This window comes from Protopterus annectens, chromosome 1.part0 (genome assembly GCF_019279795.1).
Source record: "Protopterus annectens isolate FY-2018-M chromosome 1.part0, PAN1.0, whole genome shotgun sequence".
NCBI classification, from domain to species: domain Eukaryota; kingdom Metazoa; phylum Chordata; order Ceratodontiformes; family Protopteridae; genus Protopterus; species Protopterus annectens.
The window spans coordinates 1,834,354,952-1,834,374,640 of record NC_056725.1 but is presented as its reverse complement, the minus strand read 5'-3'; the positions used below and the strand labels follow the sequence as shown (position 1 = coordinate 1,834,374,640).

Sequence of the window (19,689 nt, the reverse complement as noted above, 5' to 3'; positions counted from 1 at the left end):
TCTTGGGACAAAAAAAATAGTGAGCCAAAGAAAATGCTATAAAATGATGTAATAAATTTTTCTTTTGCCACAGAGAATGAAAAAATATGACAATGTTTATTAAAGTTTAGCTACTGTATATTTTAGAAATCACAATGCTGTCATTAGAAGGTGAAAACATAAAATTGCTATGCACTTTTAGTTTTACTGTTACTGTAGATATGGAAAGTCTCAGACATGGATGTCATTTACTACACTGATATCCAATTTGTCAAAACTATACAATACTTTAAAGAGTATCTCTAGCATTCACTAATTAAAGGCAGCAATAGAAAATATTCACCTCCCGGGTGTAACAGGGTCTGGTTTAAGGTCAAAGCCATGTAGATGTCCTCAGGTATGTTTATGTAGTCCCAGCCCAGTCAAGCAGTGTCAGCATTCACAAATACGTGCCAAGTTTAAACAAAGTAGAGCACACAGATCAATTAAACTAACTCTGTCCTCTAGCCAGTAGCAGATTTCACACAACATAAGAACAGTAGTCCCTTCTGTCACCAGATAATTACTTGCTAAACCATATAGCTAATCATACCTCTCAGCCTCTTGGCACAAGAATTTGGGACAAAGCCAAAACTAATTGTGAGTCACAGGCACAAAATCAAGGACAGATTCTAAATATTACTGTTATAACTTAGGAGAAAGATTTAACACATTTTACATTAACATGCATTTTTCTGAAGGATATGATGTTTAAAACACTTCTGTCACTATTTATTAACTTCAGTCCTCAATGATTTACCAGAAAACCACACATTTTATGAGGAACAGATCGAAAATATGAGGCAGAAATCTGTGCATTCTGCAAATTTGAATGGTCGAAGGGTATTTTGCTAATGAATCCCCAGTGGAGACTGAGGACTTAAATGGAACAGTCTCCTTGAGAGGGATGTGTGTGTTGCCTGAGAGGCTATGTCACTTGTGGAAGAGAGTGAAGGTTCCACATTAGATCTACTGCACCCCCCCCTTAAACACTTATGTAACATGCAAATGGAGTTTAGGGCTGTATAGTAAGTACACCTTGGTAGCTATCTGCATGACACCATGCCAAGATCAGCTCTTACTTTTAAGGGAATACACGGGTTGATATCACAGAAGTTCACACTGGTCAGTAGGTGTAGGGTGTATAAAAAGATACACTGAGAGCACTATTAATAGTGACCCTTAAGGTGTAAGGATGCTCTCAAGGTGCAAATTTCTGTTTTGGTGAGACACTGCTATAGATGCTTTAACCTGAATGTGACTACATAACAGTTATTCTGTCCTGTGTTTAATAACCAGCTAGTCCACTCTCTTAATGGTTTTGCACCAAGCTGGTTGGTAGCAACATAAATCTTAAGATTCTGTTGGCTGAAACCTGGAGGTTGTGCATGGTTTTTGAGGATGCAAATCAAGTGAAGATTAGATCATAATCCAGCCATGGCAATGGCTACTCTTTTCGAGTGACAGTTCAAATTTTATTGGAAAAAATCCTGAAATTTTCCAGCAGCACCAGAACAAAATGTTCATTTTGGTTTTCAGGTGAGAAATGTTAGCATCTAAGTAGAGGAATGAATCCAGCCACATTGTGCAGTACATGAATGAGTTAAGTATTCTCATGTCTACAACCACAAAGGTCACATAATGCCCAGTTTACTGGCATTTGTTTCAGCCAAACAGCTGTCCCAAATAACTAAGCATTTTTGTTTTCTCTGGAACATGAATTATAGCCTAAGTGCCTCCTTCCCCATCCTCCAGCCTTTTTCTGTTATTCTTCCCTGTGAACATATTACAGTAGCAACTTCTTTAGCCTTCATTTTCAACATGTTGCAAATCATGTGCAGGAAAGCTGCTTGATTCCTTATGCCCTATAATCTGATCATCTGTATACAGATCCTGCAACTTTTACTCATTGTATAACTACTATTAAAATGGCTACTTGTTGACTGCTTAATGAATGTATTGTGCAGGTTAACTTTATTGATAATTTTGTATTATTTTTAATACCTCTTGACTTTTGCAGTAGACTAAAATATTCAGAATATTATAAGCACTTCTCATTTCATACCATTCTGTTTGTTTTCTCCTAGGACATACTATTCAGAAGATCTGTGTGTGCTCGATGAAGTTGCTGAAAAGTCTATTATTGTATCTGCATGTCAGTATTTTGCAGAGAAATGTCTGGGACAGAAGAAGCTACATTTTCTAAGTGTAGGCACCTGCTCAAATATAGATCTAGAGTGGGCCATTCAGAGGGCTAAACTGTCTAAAACAAGCACTATGTCAAATGTCTGTGGATATGACCACTGTTATGACTGGGAGAAATGTTCAGGTGTGTTTAAAACAAATCAGTAAGTTCAAAGCTTTTGCACATTGTCTGAACCCTGCCACACAGTTTTACATTTCTGTGGCTCAGTTGCTTCTTTAACAAAGAAGTTTGTTTTACACAGTATACATGTCTGGAGAGACAACTTTGAGCACTGAAAGAAAAGTAAAAACATCTAGCTACATTGTGATATAAATTGTTTCAACACTGCAATAAGAAAACTGGTGGTACTACTTACATTTTGTAATAATTCAAACCTGCTCTGAAATCTGCTATAGAAAGTGAAATGTGTGCTTTTTCAAAAATGCTGATTTTTTACTGCTAAACAAGCATGTAAAATAAGAAATTAATGCAGGGTTTTAATATAGTCTTCATTTTTGCTGTTCTACAACAAATGCTTTTTCAAAGTAAGACTGATATGTGTCTTGTCTTGTCTTCTGAGATGTGGTTTTCTCAGAACACACTATTTTATTTTTGGAAGGTATACATTTTACATGAGGATATCAGGTATGTACATGAGACACATTGCCCTTGCAGTTGTTAATCATTAGTCCCCAATTAATGATTCATTTGGTAAAATACTGCTTTCAGTGGATGGAGGAACAGTGATTTGATGAGAAGGGTCACATCATTTATATCCTATGTGTCCCTGACTAATGGATGAGCATAACCAGCTGAAGCTTTGAACTGATTAAAAAAAAAGCGTAAACAATTTTTGCAAGGAAGCATTCCACCTTGCACATCTGGGGGGGGGGGCATTATCTGCACACTTCATTAGTTATATATACCAGCTCCATTGTTGCACAACTGTAGAGAAAAGAGAAATCTTTAAAAAATGTGAATCACTGCTGACACTCTAATAGAAATAGTGCTGGCAATCATTTCCTGTGAGAAAATGCAGGTGATGAGTTATTGCTCATTCATCTGTGATCACGAAGTTTCTGCCCTATCCATATCAGTCCTGACAACCTGTAGGGAAGTCACAGTAAGATGGCTAGGAGTTAGAACCTTATAATTTCTATAATCTTTAGTAGAAGAAGCAACAATATTGTATTCATTTTACCCTTGCTGACCAGGTTAGTCCCACTAGGCAAGTAGCTTCTTTTCAGGGGAGACCTGAGATAGCATTTATATTACTAGGGAAATTTGCCCATGGTTTTGCAGAACTTCCTCCCACTCTTTTCAATAGGTGATTTGGGATCTTTTAAATCCAATGAGCTATCACCAGCTCAAGCAGTTGGGGATTCATTTTACATCTCACCCATAGGATGGCACACTCAGGAGTACAGCATCCCCCCTGTTATGCTGCACTGCAGTCAATCGACCTGGTATGAGAATACAACCCACAGCTTTTTGCACCAAAGGTGAATGTGCCATTTGTTGTGCCTCTGATACCGACCACAGCACTCCTGAGCCACACCTGAGGCACACAGTAAAGCAATTATTATTTAATCCATTTAGTCCATTCAGGACTATTTAGTACAAATGCTAGCTCAGATATCCCTGAAAATAGGACAGACCTAGTTATGCTCACCCAGTCAACAAAAATAAATAAATACATAAATACAAAAGCTAAATAAATAAATGAATACAAGAACAAATAAATGGCACATTGTTAGAGAATACTTGAATTTTGAGAAAAAAAGTAATGCTGTTCAAAAGAATGCTGCTTTCTTACTTAGTTTCCAGTTTCACATTTGCTAAAATTACTTGAGATAAATCAAAGCTACCTGACAACTTATGGTGGGCAAAAAAAAAAAAATGAGCTAGAAATGCTCAAGGACCCTCTCTTTGCAGCCAATGCGGGTTTCAAGCCACCTGACCATGAACTTCCCCATCACCTCTTCCAACTCCCTGCTGAACTACAACAATCCCCTTCAGTAATCAATTGTTAGAAGCCAATGAAGTGTCCCCATCTTGACCTCAACACAGACTCCCCATAACTTAACTGGGGGCAGGCCTAGAAGCCGATGGCCAGCTGTCAGGAGATAGATGAGTCCCATGGTGGTGGGGAGGATCCAGTACCACACCACAGTCACAGCTGTAGTAAATTCTTCAGAAAACAGTACCATAAATAGAAAACACACACACACACACACACACACACACACACACACACGCATATATATATATATATATATATATATATATATATATATGTCTGTGTGTGTGTGTGTGTGTGTGTGTGTGCGCGCATATATATATATATATATATATATATATATATATATATATATATATATATATATATATATATATATATATATGGGTTCCTATTACATTATTGAAAGATAACGTAATCGAATGGCCAAAACATCAAAACGGCCGCATTTCAAAGTTTGGATTGTGGGATCACAGTACAGTGAAGAGTGGGATATTTGCTCTTTCCTCACTGTAGTGTGATCTTGGAGTTGGAGCATATATTTAGCGGGAGGTGTGGGGGGCACAGCCCCCCCACAATAAAAGTTTTGAAATGTGGCTGTTTCAATGTTTCGGCCATTTGATTACATTATCTTTCGATAACGTAATATGAACCCTATAGATATATATATATATATATATATATATATATATATATATATATATGCAAACAACACAGTCCCAGGAATATAAAAAACACAGTCCCCAAGGAAGATGGTACAAATAATATAACTCCACTCTTCAGTGCGTTTCGTATGCTTCAATATAATATCCACAAGAAATGTTCCAGTAGGCGTAGTAAAAATAATCTAATTTATTAGTAGGTAAAAAGAGATCACCTCCGCTTCATCAGACAATACTGAGCTAAGCTCAAAAGCTTATATAACTCAGTTAATCAATCAATTAAATAAAGCAACTCATTATTGGCATGCAATTGTAACAATCAATAACATAATTAAGACAATAAAAATGCATTCTTCTAGTTTAAAATCTCTAAATAACAGTATATACTAAACTATGAAAAAATAACTAATAAATAAATAATCTAATCCATATTTGCGAACAACACAATATATGTGTGAAGAAAATAAGTATGTGTAATACATGAAATAAAAATAAAAATAAAAATAAAAATAAAAATAAAAATAATGCAACTGCACACGTAACATCTTGGATGTACACATATGCACATATACATTCATTCATATATAAATAATCTCTAGATAATAATATATATACTTAAGTTATGAAAAAAATATATATATAACTAACAAATAAATCTATTCCATGTATGCAACCTGCACAATATGTGTGTAAAGAAAATAAGTGTATGTAATAAATAAAAATACACACATAACATGTTAAGAATACGCATGTGCACGTATACATTCATTCAAAAACCTAAAATAAGGGACTTATCGTAAACTCCTATTCTTAAGTATGGGCTTAACACTAACATTTTCATTCAACCCATAACCTTGATGTGAAGCCAGCCGTAATATCCATTTCAATTCGGCCTGTTCTGTCAAATTTGTTATATCACCTAGTCTCACGTTGGGATATTGAATGTGTAGTACCTGAAAATAAAATGTATGTTCTACCCCTTCATTTAATGTATGTTTTGCAATTGCACTATAGTCTTGCCGTCTAGTTACACAATATAGATGGTCTCTAATTCTTTCTCTTAAACTTCTGTTTGTTTTACCAACATAGAATTTATAACATATTTTACAATGCGCAACATAGACTACATTCCTTGTTCGACATGTACTGTCATTTTTTATTTCCCATAGACGACCTGTATTTGGGTTTTTAAAAAACCGTGACTCATCAATATATGAGCATTGTATGCAGGAACCACACTTCCTGGTCCCCCAAGTAGGAATATCAGATCTAGGTATACTAGTAAGATATGGGTAGCACATCAACTGCTGCAAATTCTTCATATTACTAAACACAAAATTAGGTCTGTCACCCACTACAGATTTAGTTTTATCATCCACGACCAATATATTCCAATTATCATATATGGCCTTTTGAAATTTGGTAAGATTCGCACTATATGGAACTACTATGCCTACCTTCCTATCAGGTCTATTCAATTCATTAGTCCCTGTTGTTAAATTATGGTCAGAAAAGTACGGTCTAGCCCTGCCATTACGTTCAGCCAGTACTGCAGTGATCATACTTTCAATTAATCTTTCATTATAGCCTCTCTGCAAAAAATATGATTTTAGAATAACCAATTCTATATCCAGAAGGTAATCACAACTACATAATCTGCATATCCTAAAAACCTGCCCTTTAACTACATTAGAAAAAGTAGTAGGCTTATGCATACTGTCAGCATGTAAGAATGATGCTCTATAACATTCTTTCCTATTAACCGTTGTTTGGAGTATTCCATCATCATTCATAACTAATACATCTAAAAATCCAATAGCATCTGCTGAATAATCCAATGAAAATTTCAAAAAAGAACAACTGCCATTAACATATTGATAGAATGCTTCTAAAGATTCCCCACATCCATTCCAAATGAAAAACAAATCATCGACAAATCGTCTATAACACAAGATTTGTCTATGTTTGATAATGTGTTCCTGTTCCCAAGCTATCATGACTAAGTTGGCGTAAACATTCGCACAACTAGTGCCCATTGCAATGCCACTTCTCTGTAAGTAATACTCTTCCTCAAATATGAAAACGTTATTCTCTAATACCAGTTCTAACAATAGGCATATGAGATCTACTTTGTATATGTCCATCCATTCACACTGCAACAAAAGCTTTTTTACCATCATTATACCAACTTCGTTGGGAATGCATGTGAATAGGGATTCAACGTCCATTGTGACAAATAAACAATTTTCAAAACAACTTATGGTCTTAGAATACTCAAATAAATCGGACAAAAATTGTTTGGTATCAGTTAGAATATAATGATATTGCTTCAGTACTCTTTTAAGTTCTGAATCCAAATATATCGAGATCGGTTCAGTAGACCAACCAGCACCTGATACAATTGGTCTAAATATTGGTAGGTTAGCATTCTTATGTACTTTAGGCAAGCCATAAAGCTTGGGTATCACTGGATGTTCAACGGAAAGATAATTAAACAATTCAACGCTGATTAAATTAAGAAGCTTACATTCAACTAATGTCCTATTGATATTTTCAATAATAGTTAGGACTTGTTTGAAAGATATATGATCATATGCTGTTCCCTGAAGCATTCCTTTCATGTTCTCCAGATAATATGAGCTGTCCATTACAACAGTTTGCCCTCCCTTGTCAGCGGGACGTATAACAACGTTATTGTTCCTTTTTAAGTTATCCAAAGCTCTTCTCTCATGCACAGTTAAATTATCAATCAAATCATAGCTGCTGCCAAAATCCCGATATACGGATTTCTCAACAGCTTTGGCAAACAAATCAACATTAGCAGGTGCATGTGGTACGAAACTACTTTTGCGTTTAAGTTTGTTGGCGGTATCATTAACGTTTTGACCAAACAACAATTTAAGAGTAACGTTCCTGGTGAAAAGTTTAACTGCTAACAAAGCGTCACAAACTTCCATACACGTAGTAGGAACAAATTTCATACCCTTATTAAGTAATTTAACTTCATCCCCGCTTAAATCTAATTGCGAGATATTCCATACTAAGTTGTATGGTTCCACAGTTTCAGTAGAGTACATACCTGCTGAGTTTGCATTTGCTCTCTCTTTCTGGTGTTCCTTTGGTCGTCTATATCCAGCGACCGCTTCCTTCCTGTCGATAGGTAGCGGTGCTAAAGGGAAATTCTCAGTAGTGGATTTATCCAAAGGAATCTTCCTTCTCACATCTTGACCCAAATTCAATATTTTATTATTAGTAGTTGGTCGCTGTGGTTGTATGCTATTGATGGTTTCCATAGGTGTAGTGTATACAGACATTTCATGTATTATACATACTTATTTTCTTCACACATATATTGTGTTGTTTGCATATATGGATTAGATTATTTATTTATTTAGTTATTATTTTTTATAATTTAAGTATATACTGTCATTTAGAGATTTTAAACTAGAAGAATGTATTTTTATTGTTTTAATTATGTTATTGATTGTTACAATCACATGTTAATAATGAGTTGCTTTATTTAATTGATTGATTAACTGAGTTATATAAGCTTTTGAGCTTAGCTCAGTATTGTCTGATGAAGCGGAGGTGAACTCTACTTTTTTACCTACTAATAAATTAGATTATATTTTTTACTACGCCTACTGGAACATTTCTTGTGGATATCATATTGAAGTATACGAAACGCACTGAAGAGTGGAGTTATATTATTTGTACCATCTTCCTTGGGGACTGTGTTTTTTATATTCCTGGGACTGTGTTGTTTGCATATACTTTTTCGAGGGCCTGTGGAATGGAAGACGTACAACCTGAAACCGTGAATATACCAACTGCCGATGATTCGTACAGTAGAATGAGGAACTTTCTTGGCACTGACTTGAATCCGCTTTTATTTTTAAATGTGGATGATCCTGTCCCTATAGTAAGTACCGACAACACCAACGAACAACTAATTAGAACTCTAAAAAAAGATATCGAGAATAATATCTACAAGTATAAAAGGCTCACTTGTCAAAGGTACCATCTGGAGGCAAGTTTAACACATAAGGTAATACCCAGAGAATTTTAAATATGCCTACTTATGGGAGCCTATACCCTGAACTTTTGATCAAGTGGCAACAAATTAACCTAGGTGCAAGTCGAGCATATATACAATTATTGTTAGATTACTTTCAACCAGAAGAGTTCATTTTACGTGATTTGATATTAGAACAACAAACTGAGTTGACTAATGCTTATGGCCATGAACGAGCTGAAGTGTATTTACATGAAGTGATGGACAAAGTTGGAAGATATGAAAAGAACTTACTTGAAAATAAAAAACATAAACTCGTCAGAGACATACAAGATTTCAAATTGAACAACGTGTTTGTATGGCCGAGGAGTACTACACAAACACGTGACATCTCGCGAGATATTCAACAAGAGGCAAGGAGAACGGTTAGACCCGGACAGAATAACCGAACCGTGATGCAAGAACCCATAAAGAAAGCATAGCGTGAACATCAAGGTACGAATTTGAACAGTATGGGATCGTCAACGTCTGAGAATGATGAACAGACTGTTGACAGAATAACCACGCAGAGAGCCGATATTTGTTCACCGGAGAGACCGCCGTCTGTATACACTACACCTATGGAAACCATCAATAGCATACAACCACAGCGACCAACTACTAATAATAAAATATTGAATTTGGGTCAAGATGTGAGAAGGAAGATTCCTTTGGATAAATCCACTACTGAGAATTTCCTTTAGCAGGAAGGAAGACCAAAGGAACACCAGAAAGAGAGAGCAAATGCAAACTCAGCAGGTATGTACTCTACGAAACTGTGGAACCATACAACCTAGTATGGAATATCTAATTAGATTTAAGCGGGGATGAAGTTAAATTACTTAATAAGGGTATGAAATTTGTTCCTACCACGTATGGAAGTTTTTTGTTAGCAGTTAAACTTTTCACCAGGAACGTTACTCTTAAATTGTTGTTTGGTCAAAGCGTTAATGATACCGCCAACAAACTTCACATGCACCTGCTAATGTTGATTTGTTTGCCAAAGCTGTTGAGAAAGGATTTTGGCAGCAGCTATGATTTGATTGATAATTTAACTGTGCATGAGAGAAGAGCTTTGGATAACTTAAAAGGAACAATGCTGACAAGGGAGGGCAAACTGTTGTAATGGACAGCTCATATTATCTGGAGAACATGAAAGAATGCTTCAGGAACAGCATATGATCATATATCTTTCAAACAAGTCCTAACTATTATTGAAAATATCAATAGGACATTAGTTGAATGTAAGCTTCTTAATTTAATCAGCGTTGAATTGTTTAATTATCTTTCCGTTGAACATCCAGTGATACCCAAGCTTTATGGCTTGCCTAAAGTACATAAGAATGCTAACCTACCAACATTTAGACCAATTGTCGGGTGCTGGTTGGTCTACTGAACCGATCTCGATATATTTGGATTCAGAACTTAAAAGAGTACTGAAGCAATATCATTATATTCTAACTGATACCAAACAATTTTTGTCTGATTTATTTGAGTATTCTAAGACCATAAGTTGTTTTGAAAATTGTTTATTTGTCACAATGGACGTTGAATCCCTATTCACATGCATTCCCAACGAAGTTGGTATAATGATGGTAAAAAAGCTTTTGTTGCAGTGTGAATGGATGGATATATATAAAGTAGATCTTATATGCCTATTGTTAGAATTGGTATTAGAGAATAATGTTTTCATATTTGAGGAAGAGTATTACTTACAGAGAAGTGGCATTGCAATGGGCACTAGTTGTAGTCATGATAAGCAGGAACAGGAACACATTATCAAACATAGACAAATCTTTCATTTGGAATGGATGTGGGGAATCTTTAGAAGCATTCTATCAATATGTTAATGGCAGTTGTTCTTTTTTGAAATTTTCATTGGATTATTCAGCAGATGCTATTGGATTTTTAGATGTATTAGTTATGAATGATGATGGAATACTCCAAACAACGGTTAATAGGAAAGAATGTTATAGAGCATCATTCTTACATGCTGACAGTATGCATAAGCCTACTACTTTTTCTAATGTAGTTAAAGGGCAGGTTTTTAGGATATGCAGATTATGTAGTTGTGATTACCTTCTGGATATAGAATTGGTTATTCTAAAATCATATTTTTTGCAGAGAGGCTATAATGAAAGATTAATTGAAAGTATGATCACTGCAGTACTGGCTGATGGCAGGGCTAGCTTTTCTGACCATAATTTAACAACAGGGACTAATGAATTGAATAGACCTGATAGGAAGGTAGGCATAGTAGTTCCATATAGCGAATCTTACCAAATTTCAAAAGGCCATATATGATAATTGGAATATATTGGTCGTGGATGATAAAACTAAATCTGTAGTGGGTGACAGACCTAATTTTGTGTTTAGTAATATGAAGAATTTGCAGCAGTTGATGTGTTACCCATATTTTACTAGTATACCTAGATCTGATATTCCTACTTGAGGACCAGGAAGTGTGGTTCCTGCATACAATGCTCATATATTGATGAGTCTTTTTAAAACCCAAATACATATGGGAAATAAAAATGACAGTACATGTCAAAGGAATGTAGTCTATACATTGTAAAATATGTTATAAATTCTATGTTGGTAAAACAAACAGAAGTTTAAGAGAAAGAATTAGAGACCATCTATATTGTGTAACTAGCAAGACTATAGTGCAATTGCAAAACATACATTAAATGAAGGGGTAGAACATACATTTTATTTTCAGGTACTACACATTCAATATCCCAATGTGAGACTAGGTGATATAACAAATTTGACAGAACAGTTGAAATGGATATTACGGCTGGCTTCACATCAAGGTTATGGGTTGAATGAAAATGTTAGTGTTAAGCCCATACTTAAGAATAGGAGTTTACGATAAGTTTATTATTTTAGGTTTTTGTATGAATGTTATTCTTAACATGTTATGTGTGTATTTTTAATTATTACACACATATATTTTTTCTACACACATATTGTGCATGTTGCATACATAGAATAGATTTATTTGTTAGTTATATGTACATTTCTTCATTACTCTAGTATATATATTATTATCTAGAGATTATTTATATATGAATGAATGTATATGTGCATATGTGTACATCTATGATGTTACGTGTGCAGTTGCATTATTTTTATTTTTATTTTTATTTTTATTTTTATTTTATTTCATGTATTATACATACTTATTTTCTTCACACATATATTGTGTTGTTTGCAAATATGGATTAGATTATTTATTTATTTAGCTATTTTTCTTCATAGTTTAGTATACACTGTCATTTAGAGATTTTAAACTAGAAGAATGTATTTTTATTGTCTTAATTATGTTATTGATTGTTACAATCACATGTTAATAATGAGTTGCTTTATTTAATTGATTGATTAACTGAGTTATATAAGCTTTTGAGCTTAGCTCAGTATTGTCTGATGAAGCGGAGGTGATCTCTCACTTTTACCTACTAATAAATTAGATTATATTTTTACTTACTGGAACATTTCTTGTGGATATCATATTGAACTGAAGAGTGGAGTTATATTATTTGTACCATCTTCCTTGGGGACTGTGTTTTTTATATATATATATATATATATCTATATGTGTGTGTGTGTGTGTGTGTGTGTGTGTATATATATATATATATATATATATATATATATATATATATATATATATATATAGGTCTACTTGTAATGTTGAAATTCTACAATCACAAAATTTATAATACTGAGAAGAAAATGTCAAAAATGCTATTTCCTGAAATTTTAGAATACCGAATGTGAGAATGTCGAAACGCAAGCACTTTTCTTGTGGTGTTGCTGTTAATTGGATGCTGTTCCTTTAAGGTGTAATAGTTTGTGAAATATAGATATGGCTGGCATTATGTGGTGGTGTATGGAAACTTAAGCTAGGTGTGGAATATGTAAGGCTTTGAAAAAGAAATGTTTTGTGTTTTAAGTTGCTGGTAAGTGTGATTAGTAGATTGGAGTAGGTAGGTGACCATATGTGTTTGTTATTTTTGCAAGTGGTGATTTTTGTGTCACTATGGTGTGTATGTTTATAGCGGGTATTGTTTTGAAAGTGGGCAATGGAAGTGTAGGGTGCGTAATGGTAGATATGCAGTTTTATGTGGTAGTGTGACCTCAGAGTTGATATATTCAATTAGTGACAGGTGTAGTGGGTGCAGGAGGGCTTGTAGATGGAGTATGTAGAGGAGCTGACTGGTTTTGTTTGTTGGTGTGGTTTTTAATGGTTGAGGTAGGAAGGTTGTATTTGTATTAGGAAGGTTGTATTTGTATTATGTGCTTTGATGTTTCAAAAGTTGATGTTTTGTAGTTTCAGGATGTTGTGTTTTTGTGATTTTGGTCTCGACATTTTAAGGTTCGTTATTGTGGTATTTCAACATTAAGTTTTGTTATTGTGGTATTTTGCCATTACAAAGTAGGCCTCTATATATATATATATATATATATATATATATATATATATATATATATATATATATATATATATGTGATAGCAACAAGAGAGAGAGAATGGAGAAAAACATTAGTACCCTGACTAATTCTGAGGATCTCTTATACAGTTACTTTTAGAGTTACGGAACTGTCCTCTTTAGGTGATGCATTTACAGGAGTGCATTTGCAGTGAACCACTGAGCAAGCATGTAGGTGTACATTGGCAAGATGTTGGACATAATAAGCTATGGAGGGTGTGTGTAGGCATGACACTGTGGACATGTTGTATGGGACAAGGGGAAAGATCTACCTTATGGACTTTTGAAGCCAGTGAAGCTTACAGAGGCAGAAAAGTAACTGATATTAACACAGACACGGATAAGCAGGTACTTAGCAACTGCCATAATGTAGATTGTTATGCAGCAGGGGATTGACTAGGGATGATACATGAATACCACTGATATGCTAGTTGGAGGTGGCACCTGGATGGGCAAATGGGGTGATGCACTGTCAATATATTGATCTACAGACCCCCTGAAGTACATCCTTCCAGCCTATGTCAATGTTCACAGTTCATGACTGTGCGTGCACCCTTGTATGTCAAGCAATACGTGATTGTGGGTATGATCTCTGGGCAGACCCAGCCAGAAATCTACCTGCAAATGAGGAAGGTGAATATCCTTAAACATGTAGATTACATATATGAGTTGGCAAGGCATCATTTTAACTGACAGTCAGTATCAGACATTACATAAAACTATGATGCATGTTACAGGTAACTGCATATTGCAGCAGTGGGTAATTCAAATCTGCCCTAATATATCAAATTAATCAACAACACAACAGCAATCATACTCATCCCTGCATTTAGTATATGAGCTTATTCTCTGCAGTCTGCTCCTGAGATAAAAAACAAGAAAATAAATAGAAATCACATTGATTAAATGTCTTTCAAGGGCCCATTTAACGGTATGGGATATCGAGCAGTCATCAGCCCGCTATACATGCTGAACTTCTCAGGGGCTCACTCTAACTTGTTCTTCCCATTGGCTAAAAATGTCTGAATGGCAGCTCCTTAGGTCACTATAGTAAGGCCAGCACTCCCTGGTGAGTAGTTGTGGCACTGTGGCAGTGCCAACACTACTCACCAAAGAGGCTGATGCCAGTAATAGCAGTCACCATCCAAGCAAGGTTGTGCCAGGCACCCACCTTATACTGGGGCCCTCATAACAGTCCCCCAGCAGGTGCTCTCAGTACTCTCTGTAGATTAAAGTACATAAATATTTTACTTTCTTTGGTGCACCTGCTAGGAATGCTGCAATCCCTAGTATCATCAGAGGCCATGGCCATGTAGAAGCTAGCCTTCTCATGGTCATGCACGTTCCTGCTGTGTGCATCTGATGTGTATCTTCTGGCAGTTCATTAGTGTGATTAACAAGAATGGCATCATCGCATTGTTAAAATATTTTCCCCATGTTCCATTGGGATCATTAATCCACCCACAAATGCTTATAGTGTTCTGTGGGTACTCATATGAGTGCAGGATGGTCAGGTAGCTTCCTAGCGTGGCATAGATAAAGTGCATAATAAGATAATGATTCAAGATCCCTGACTCAGAATAAGCTAAGGCTAAGAGCCACAAAATTGCCCAATAAAAACAACAAACTCCATTGTTATGCTTATCCTGCTATGAAGTTTGCATTGCAGGAACCTGTACAGCTAGTACACACAAGAATAATGAAAGCACACAAGATGTACAGGGAAAAAGAGAGGTAAGTGGTTGGGGACTGGTACAATTTGCACCCTTCCCATACTCTAAATGCATTTTGTTTATGTTGTTTGAGGAACTACATGACACTGTCTTGGTGTAAGGTGCTAAGCTAATGGGTGTAAATGACAACATGGCACATACAGTATGAAGGACTGTGGACAAGGGTAGGGATCAATGCCATGGCAGCAAAAGTAGAGATGTAATATGACAATTTCTCTACAAAACGGTAATTTGTTTTCCTTTGTACTATGCGAGAGACATAGTCCTTGGTGTAGCCAAGAGAATGAGTGTATCCCACTCACTGTATATTTACAAGTTTTGAGAGTTATTCTGCCTGGTGCTAACTAACTCCTGTGTGTTGCAGATATGGTGCTGTGTAAGAGAGGGTTACATCTGTCAAGTGTGCACTATAATGTATTAGTCCTTTAAGTAGTGTGTGTGGCTCTTTTCAGTACTGATGCTTTAGCTGTACATTAGATATTATGGGGAGAGTTGGGGGCCCAGTTACACAGTCTACAGTCATGTATGGAGTGGACTTCTGTGTTTCACATCCCTCTATGGTGCGACTGTATGCGCTATGTCTATTACCCTTTTACAGTCATCTGCTCCTATGGATTGCATATGAGGGATAGTGTTTGTGTGTGTGTGTGTGTGTGTGTGTGTGTGTGTGTGTGTGTGTGTGTGTGTGTGTGTAATAAATAGAAGTTGGAGGAGGCCTACACCAAAAGAAAGTTTGTTGATCTGCTGTTGCCCCACCTGGTTTTGAAGCAAACACACATGCCTTTCTTGCTTAAAGGGTTACAGTAGTAGTTCTAAGGCCTTTGTTGGACATTCAGACATCCTCTTCCTTCTTTCTGCAAGCAAAGTCGTAACTAGCAATTTCAACATCCTATGTGATTTCCCATTATGGTGTTCCCCTTAAGTTTTTAAGTTCTGGAAAGAGTAAAAATAAAAGTTCCATTGTACTGAGGACCAAGAAAAAAATATAAATTTTAGTGAACTAATTGCCACATTTGTAGCAAGCAGTTTGTATGGTTTATACCAGTGTGAGAACTCACCGAACACACTGAAGCCCAAGTCTCAATTCCACTGAAAATACAAAGTCCAACGCAGTATAAATAAAAAAAAAAATTTATTTTAAGCCGTTGAAACCATATGCTTTTCGTCGGCTAACAATCCGACTTCTTCAGAAAGAACAAACAAGCAAACAGTGCCTCCCCTTCATTGAGAACATTTAAACAGTTCACTAATTGAGAGTAGCAAGTCACATGGTTTAACCTCTTCCGAATTAAAGTCCCAGCACTAAAAAAAGCACTAGGGGAACAATGAACAACTAAATGCTCACGTAATAATACAATACCAAAATGTTAAAACCGTATTACTAGCAAAGCAGGTTGCCAGATAGAACAGTGTGTACATACACCCAAGACAAATCTAGGACATGTAAATAAATAAAAAATTGATTTTGATCATGAAAATAAGTATTTACAAAGGTTTAAAACATAAAATACAGACAGTGTTGTAAGCCCCCACTGCCAGGTTTGAAAACTGAAGAAATTTTGCTGAGATTTTAAAAAGATTTTAAAAATCAAAACACACTGCCTGTTGTTGAAATGGCCTGCAGGGCCAGATAGCCTCATACCAAAAAAGGACCTTCTCCTTTGAGAATCTGAATTAAGGCAGCTGTGTCCATAAGATGTGAAGAATATTATTATTACTGTTTCACCAGACGTATGCATATCCCCCTCACTTTTATTTCCATATATTCCCTTACTAAGTCCTATGGACCCACCTAAGCGTGTGATCTGGGCTTTTATTTTGGCCATAAGTTGGAAACTGGAATCCTGCTGCTGAATATAAATGAAAATAACAATATAAAAATATAATAATATAATAACTCAAGTGACATGGCCAGGTAAAGCCTCTGATGATGTTCGTAATTTAAAGCAGTGAGGCTCAAGAGATGACCTGTAGCAATACCATTCCACATTGGAGGGGTTTCAAAATGTCTTTTACATTTATAGGTTCATAGGTTCATAGGTTCATACTAGGCTATCTGCCCGAGGGCATTTACAAGCCTAGCCCATAGTTTTGTGGCTTACGCCACCCCTTTAGTATGGGGAACTATACCCATTATTTTGCTGTGCCTCTGTTGAGCAGTGACACTGAGGTAATCCCTGGGGTATATCTGCGATCTCCCATCCATTGGTCAAGATTTCTCTTGAACAAGGCCAGCGAGGTGCTCTGCCTCACATATACCGGGATTTTATTCCACAGCATAGGGAGTCTTTGGGTGATGAATCTATCCCTCCAGCGCGTCCTATTAATAGCCGTGTCGAGGTTTAAGTCTCCGCCCTTGTGGCTCTGGCGGATCTAGATTTTTGAGGTGAAGCATATTCATCAAAACTGGGTTTGACATGGCCTTGTATGTTAGGCAAAGGTCACCTCTGAGCAAGCCGTGGCGACTGAATAGAGCTGGAGTTCTTTCAGTCGGGCAGCATAGGACAGATGTTTGAGACCCTTTATCCTTTTGGTGAGGAACTTTTGTGGCCTCTCCAGCTGCTGCAAGTGTCGGGTCAGATACATTCCGAATGGGGCATTGTACTCAATCATTGGTCTGATGAGTGATGAGTATAGGGAGACTATGACCTCCCTAGATCTAGATGAGAATCCCTTCATGATAAGGTGGGCAATGTAGAAGGTCTTCCTAACTACTTTAGCTACATGGGTGTCGAATGACAGACTACTATCAACCTGGGTCCCCAGGTCCCTGATAACTTCTTCTATGCTCAGTGGATTGCCACCTATTTGGTAGCTAGGGGTAGCTGCCCAAAATCCCGATATACGTTTCTCAACAGCTTTGGCAAACAAATCAACATTAGCAGGTGCATGTGAGTCGAAACTACTTTTGCGTTTAAGTTTGTTGGCGGTATCATTAACGTTTTGACCAAACAACAATTTAAGAGTAACGTTCCTGGTGAAAAGTTTAACTGCTAACAAAGCGTCACAAACTTCCATACACGTAGTAGGAACAAATTTCATACCCTTATTAAGTAATTTAACTTCATCCCCGCTTAAATCTAATTGCGAGATATTCCATACTAGGTTGTATGGTTCCACAGTTTCGGTAGAGTACATACCTGCTGAGTTTGCATTTGCTCTCTCTTTCTGGTGTTCCTTTGGTCGTCTATATCCAACGACCGCTTCCTTCCCTGTCGTATAGGTAGCGGTGCTAAAGGGAAATTCTCAGTAGTGGATTTATCCAAAGGAATCTTCCTTCTCACATCTTGACCCAAATTCAATATTTTATTATTAGTAGTTGGTCGCTGTGGTTGTATGCTATTGATGGTTTCCATAGGTGTAGTGTATACAGACATTTCATGTATTATACATACTTATTTTCTTCACACATATATTGTATAGTAGGTTGTATATATGGAATAGATTTATTTATTTAGTTATTTTTCTTTATAATTTAAGTATATATTGTGACTTAGAGATTTTAAACTAGGAAGAATGTATTTTTAATCAATTTAATTATGTTATTGATTGTTACAATCACATGTTAACAATGAGTTGTTTATCATTTAATTAATTGATTAACTGAGCTATATAAGCTTATGAGCCTAGCTCAGTATTGTCTGATGAAGCGGAGGTGATCTCTGCGAAAGCGCTCACTTTTTTATTTTACCAACTAATAAATTGGATTATTTTTACTACGCCTACTAGAACATTTCTTGTGGATGCTATACTGAAGTATACGAAACGCACTGAAGAGTGGAGTTATATTATTTGTACCATCTTCCTTTTGGACTGTGTTTTTTATATTCCTGGGACTGTGTTGTTTGCATATACTTTTTCGAGGGCCTGTGGAATGGAAGACGTACAACCTGAGACCGTGAATATACCAACTGCCGATGATTCGTACAGTAGAATGAGGAACTTTCTTGGCACTGACTTGAATCCGCTTTTACTTTTAAATGCGGATGATCCTGTCCCTATAGTAAGTACTGACAACACCAACGAACAACTAATTAGAACTCTAAAAAAAGATATCGAGAATAATATTTACAAATATAAAAGGCTCACTTGCCAAAGGTACCATCTGGAGGCAAGTTTAACACATAAAGTAATACCTAGAGGGCTCCGAATTTTAAATATGCCTACTTATGGGAGCCTATACCCTGAACTTTTGATCAAGTGGCAACAAATTAACCTAGGTGCAAGTCGAGCATATATACAATTACTGTTAGATTACTTTCAACCAGAAGAGTTCATTTTACGTGATTTGATATTAGAACAACAAACTGAGTTGACTAATGTTTATGGCCATGAACGAGCTGAAGTGTATTTACATGAAGTGATGGACAAAGTTGAAAGATATGAAAAGAACTTACTTGAAAATAAAAAACATAAACTCGTCAGAGACATACAAGATTTTAAATTGAATAACGTGTTTGTATGGCCGAGGAGTACTACGCAAACACGTGACATCTCGCGAGATATTCAACAAGAGGCAAG

The 19,689-nt window shown here is 36.1% G+C and overlaps 1 protein-coding gene across 2 annotated transcripts in view; it reads left to right on the top strand.

Moving 5' to 3' along the window:
• The window catches only part of C6 (complement C6), a 745,556-nt gene extending 743,171 nt beyond the window's left edge, over window positions 1-2,385 (top strand). For both annotated transcript variants that reach the window (XM_044069804.1, XM_044069796.1), the window contains exon 17: window positions 2,106-2,385. In XM_044069804.1, coding sequence (XP_043925739.1) covers window positions 2,106-2,370 — 265 coding nt within the window. In that variant the 3' untranslated portion in view covers window positions 2,371-2,385. The remainder of the gene's footprint in view (window positions 1-2,105) is intronic.
• Window positions 2,386-19,689: the final 17,304 nt, after the last annotated feature.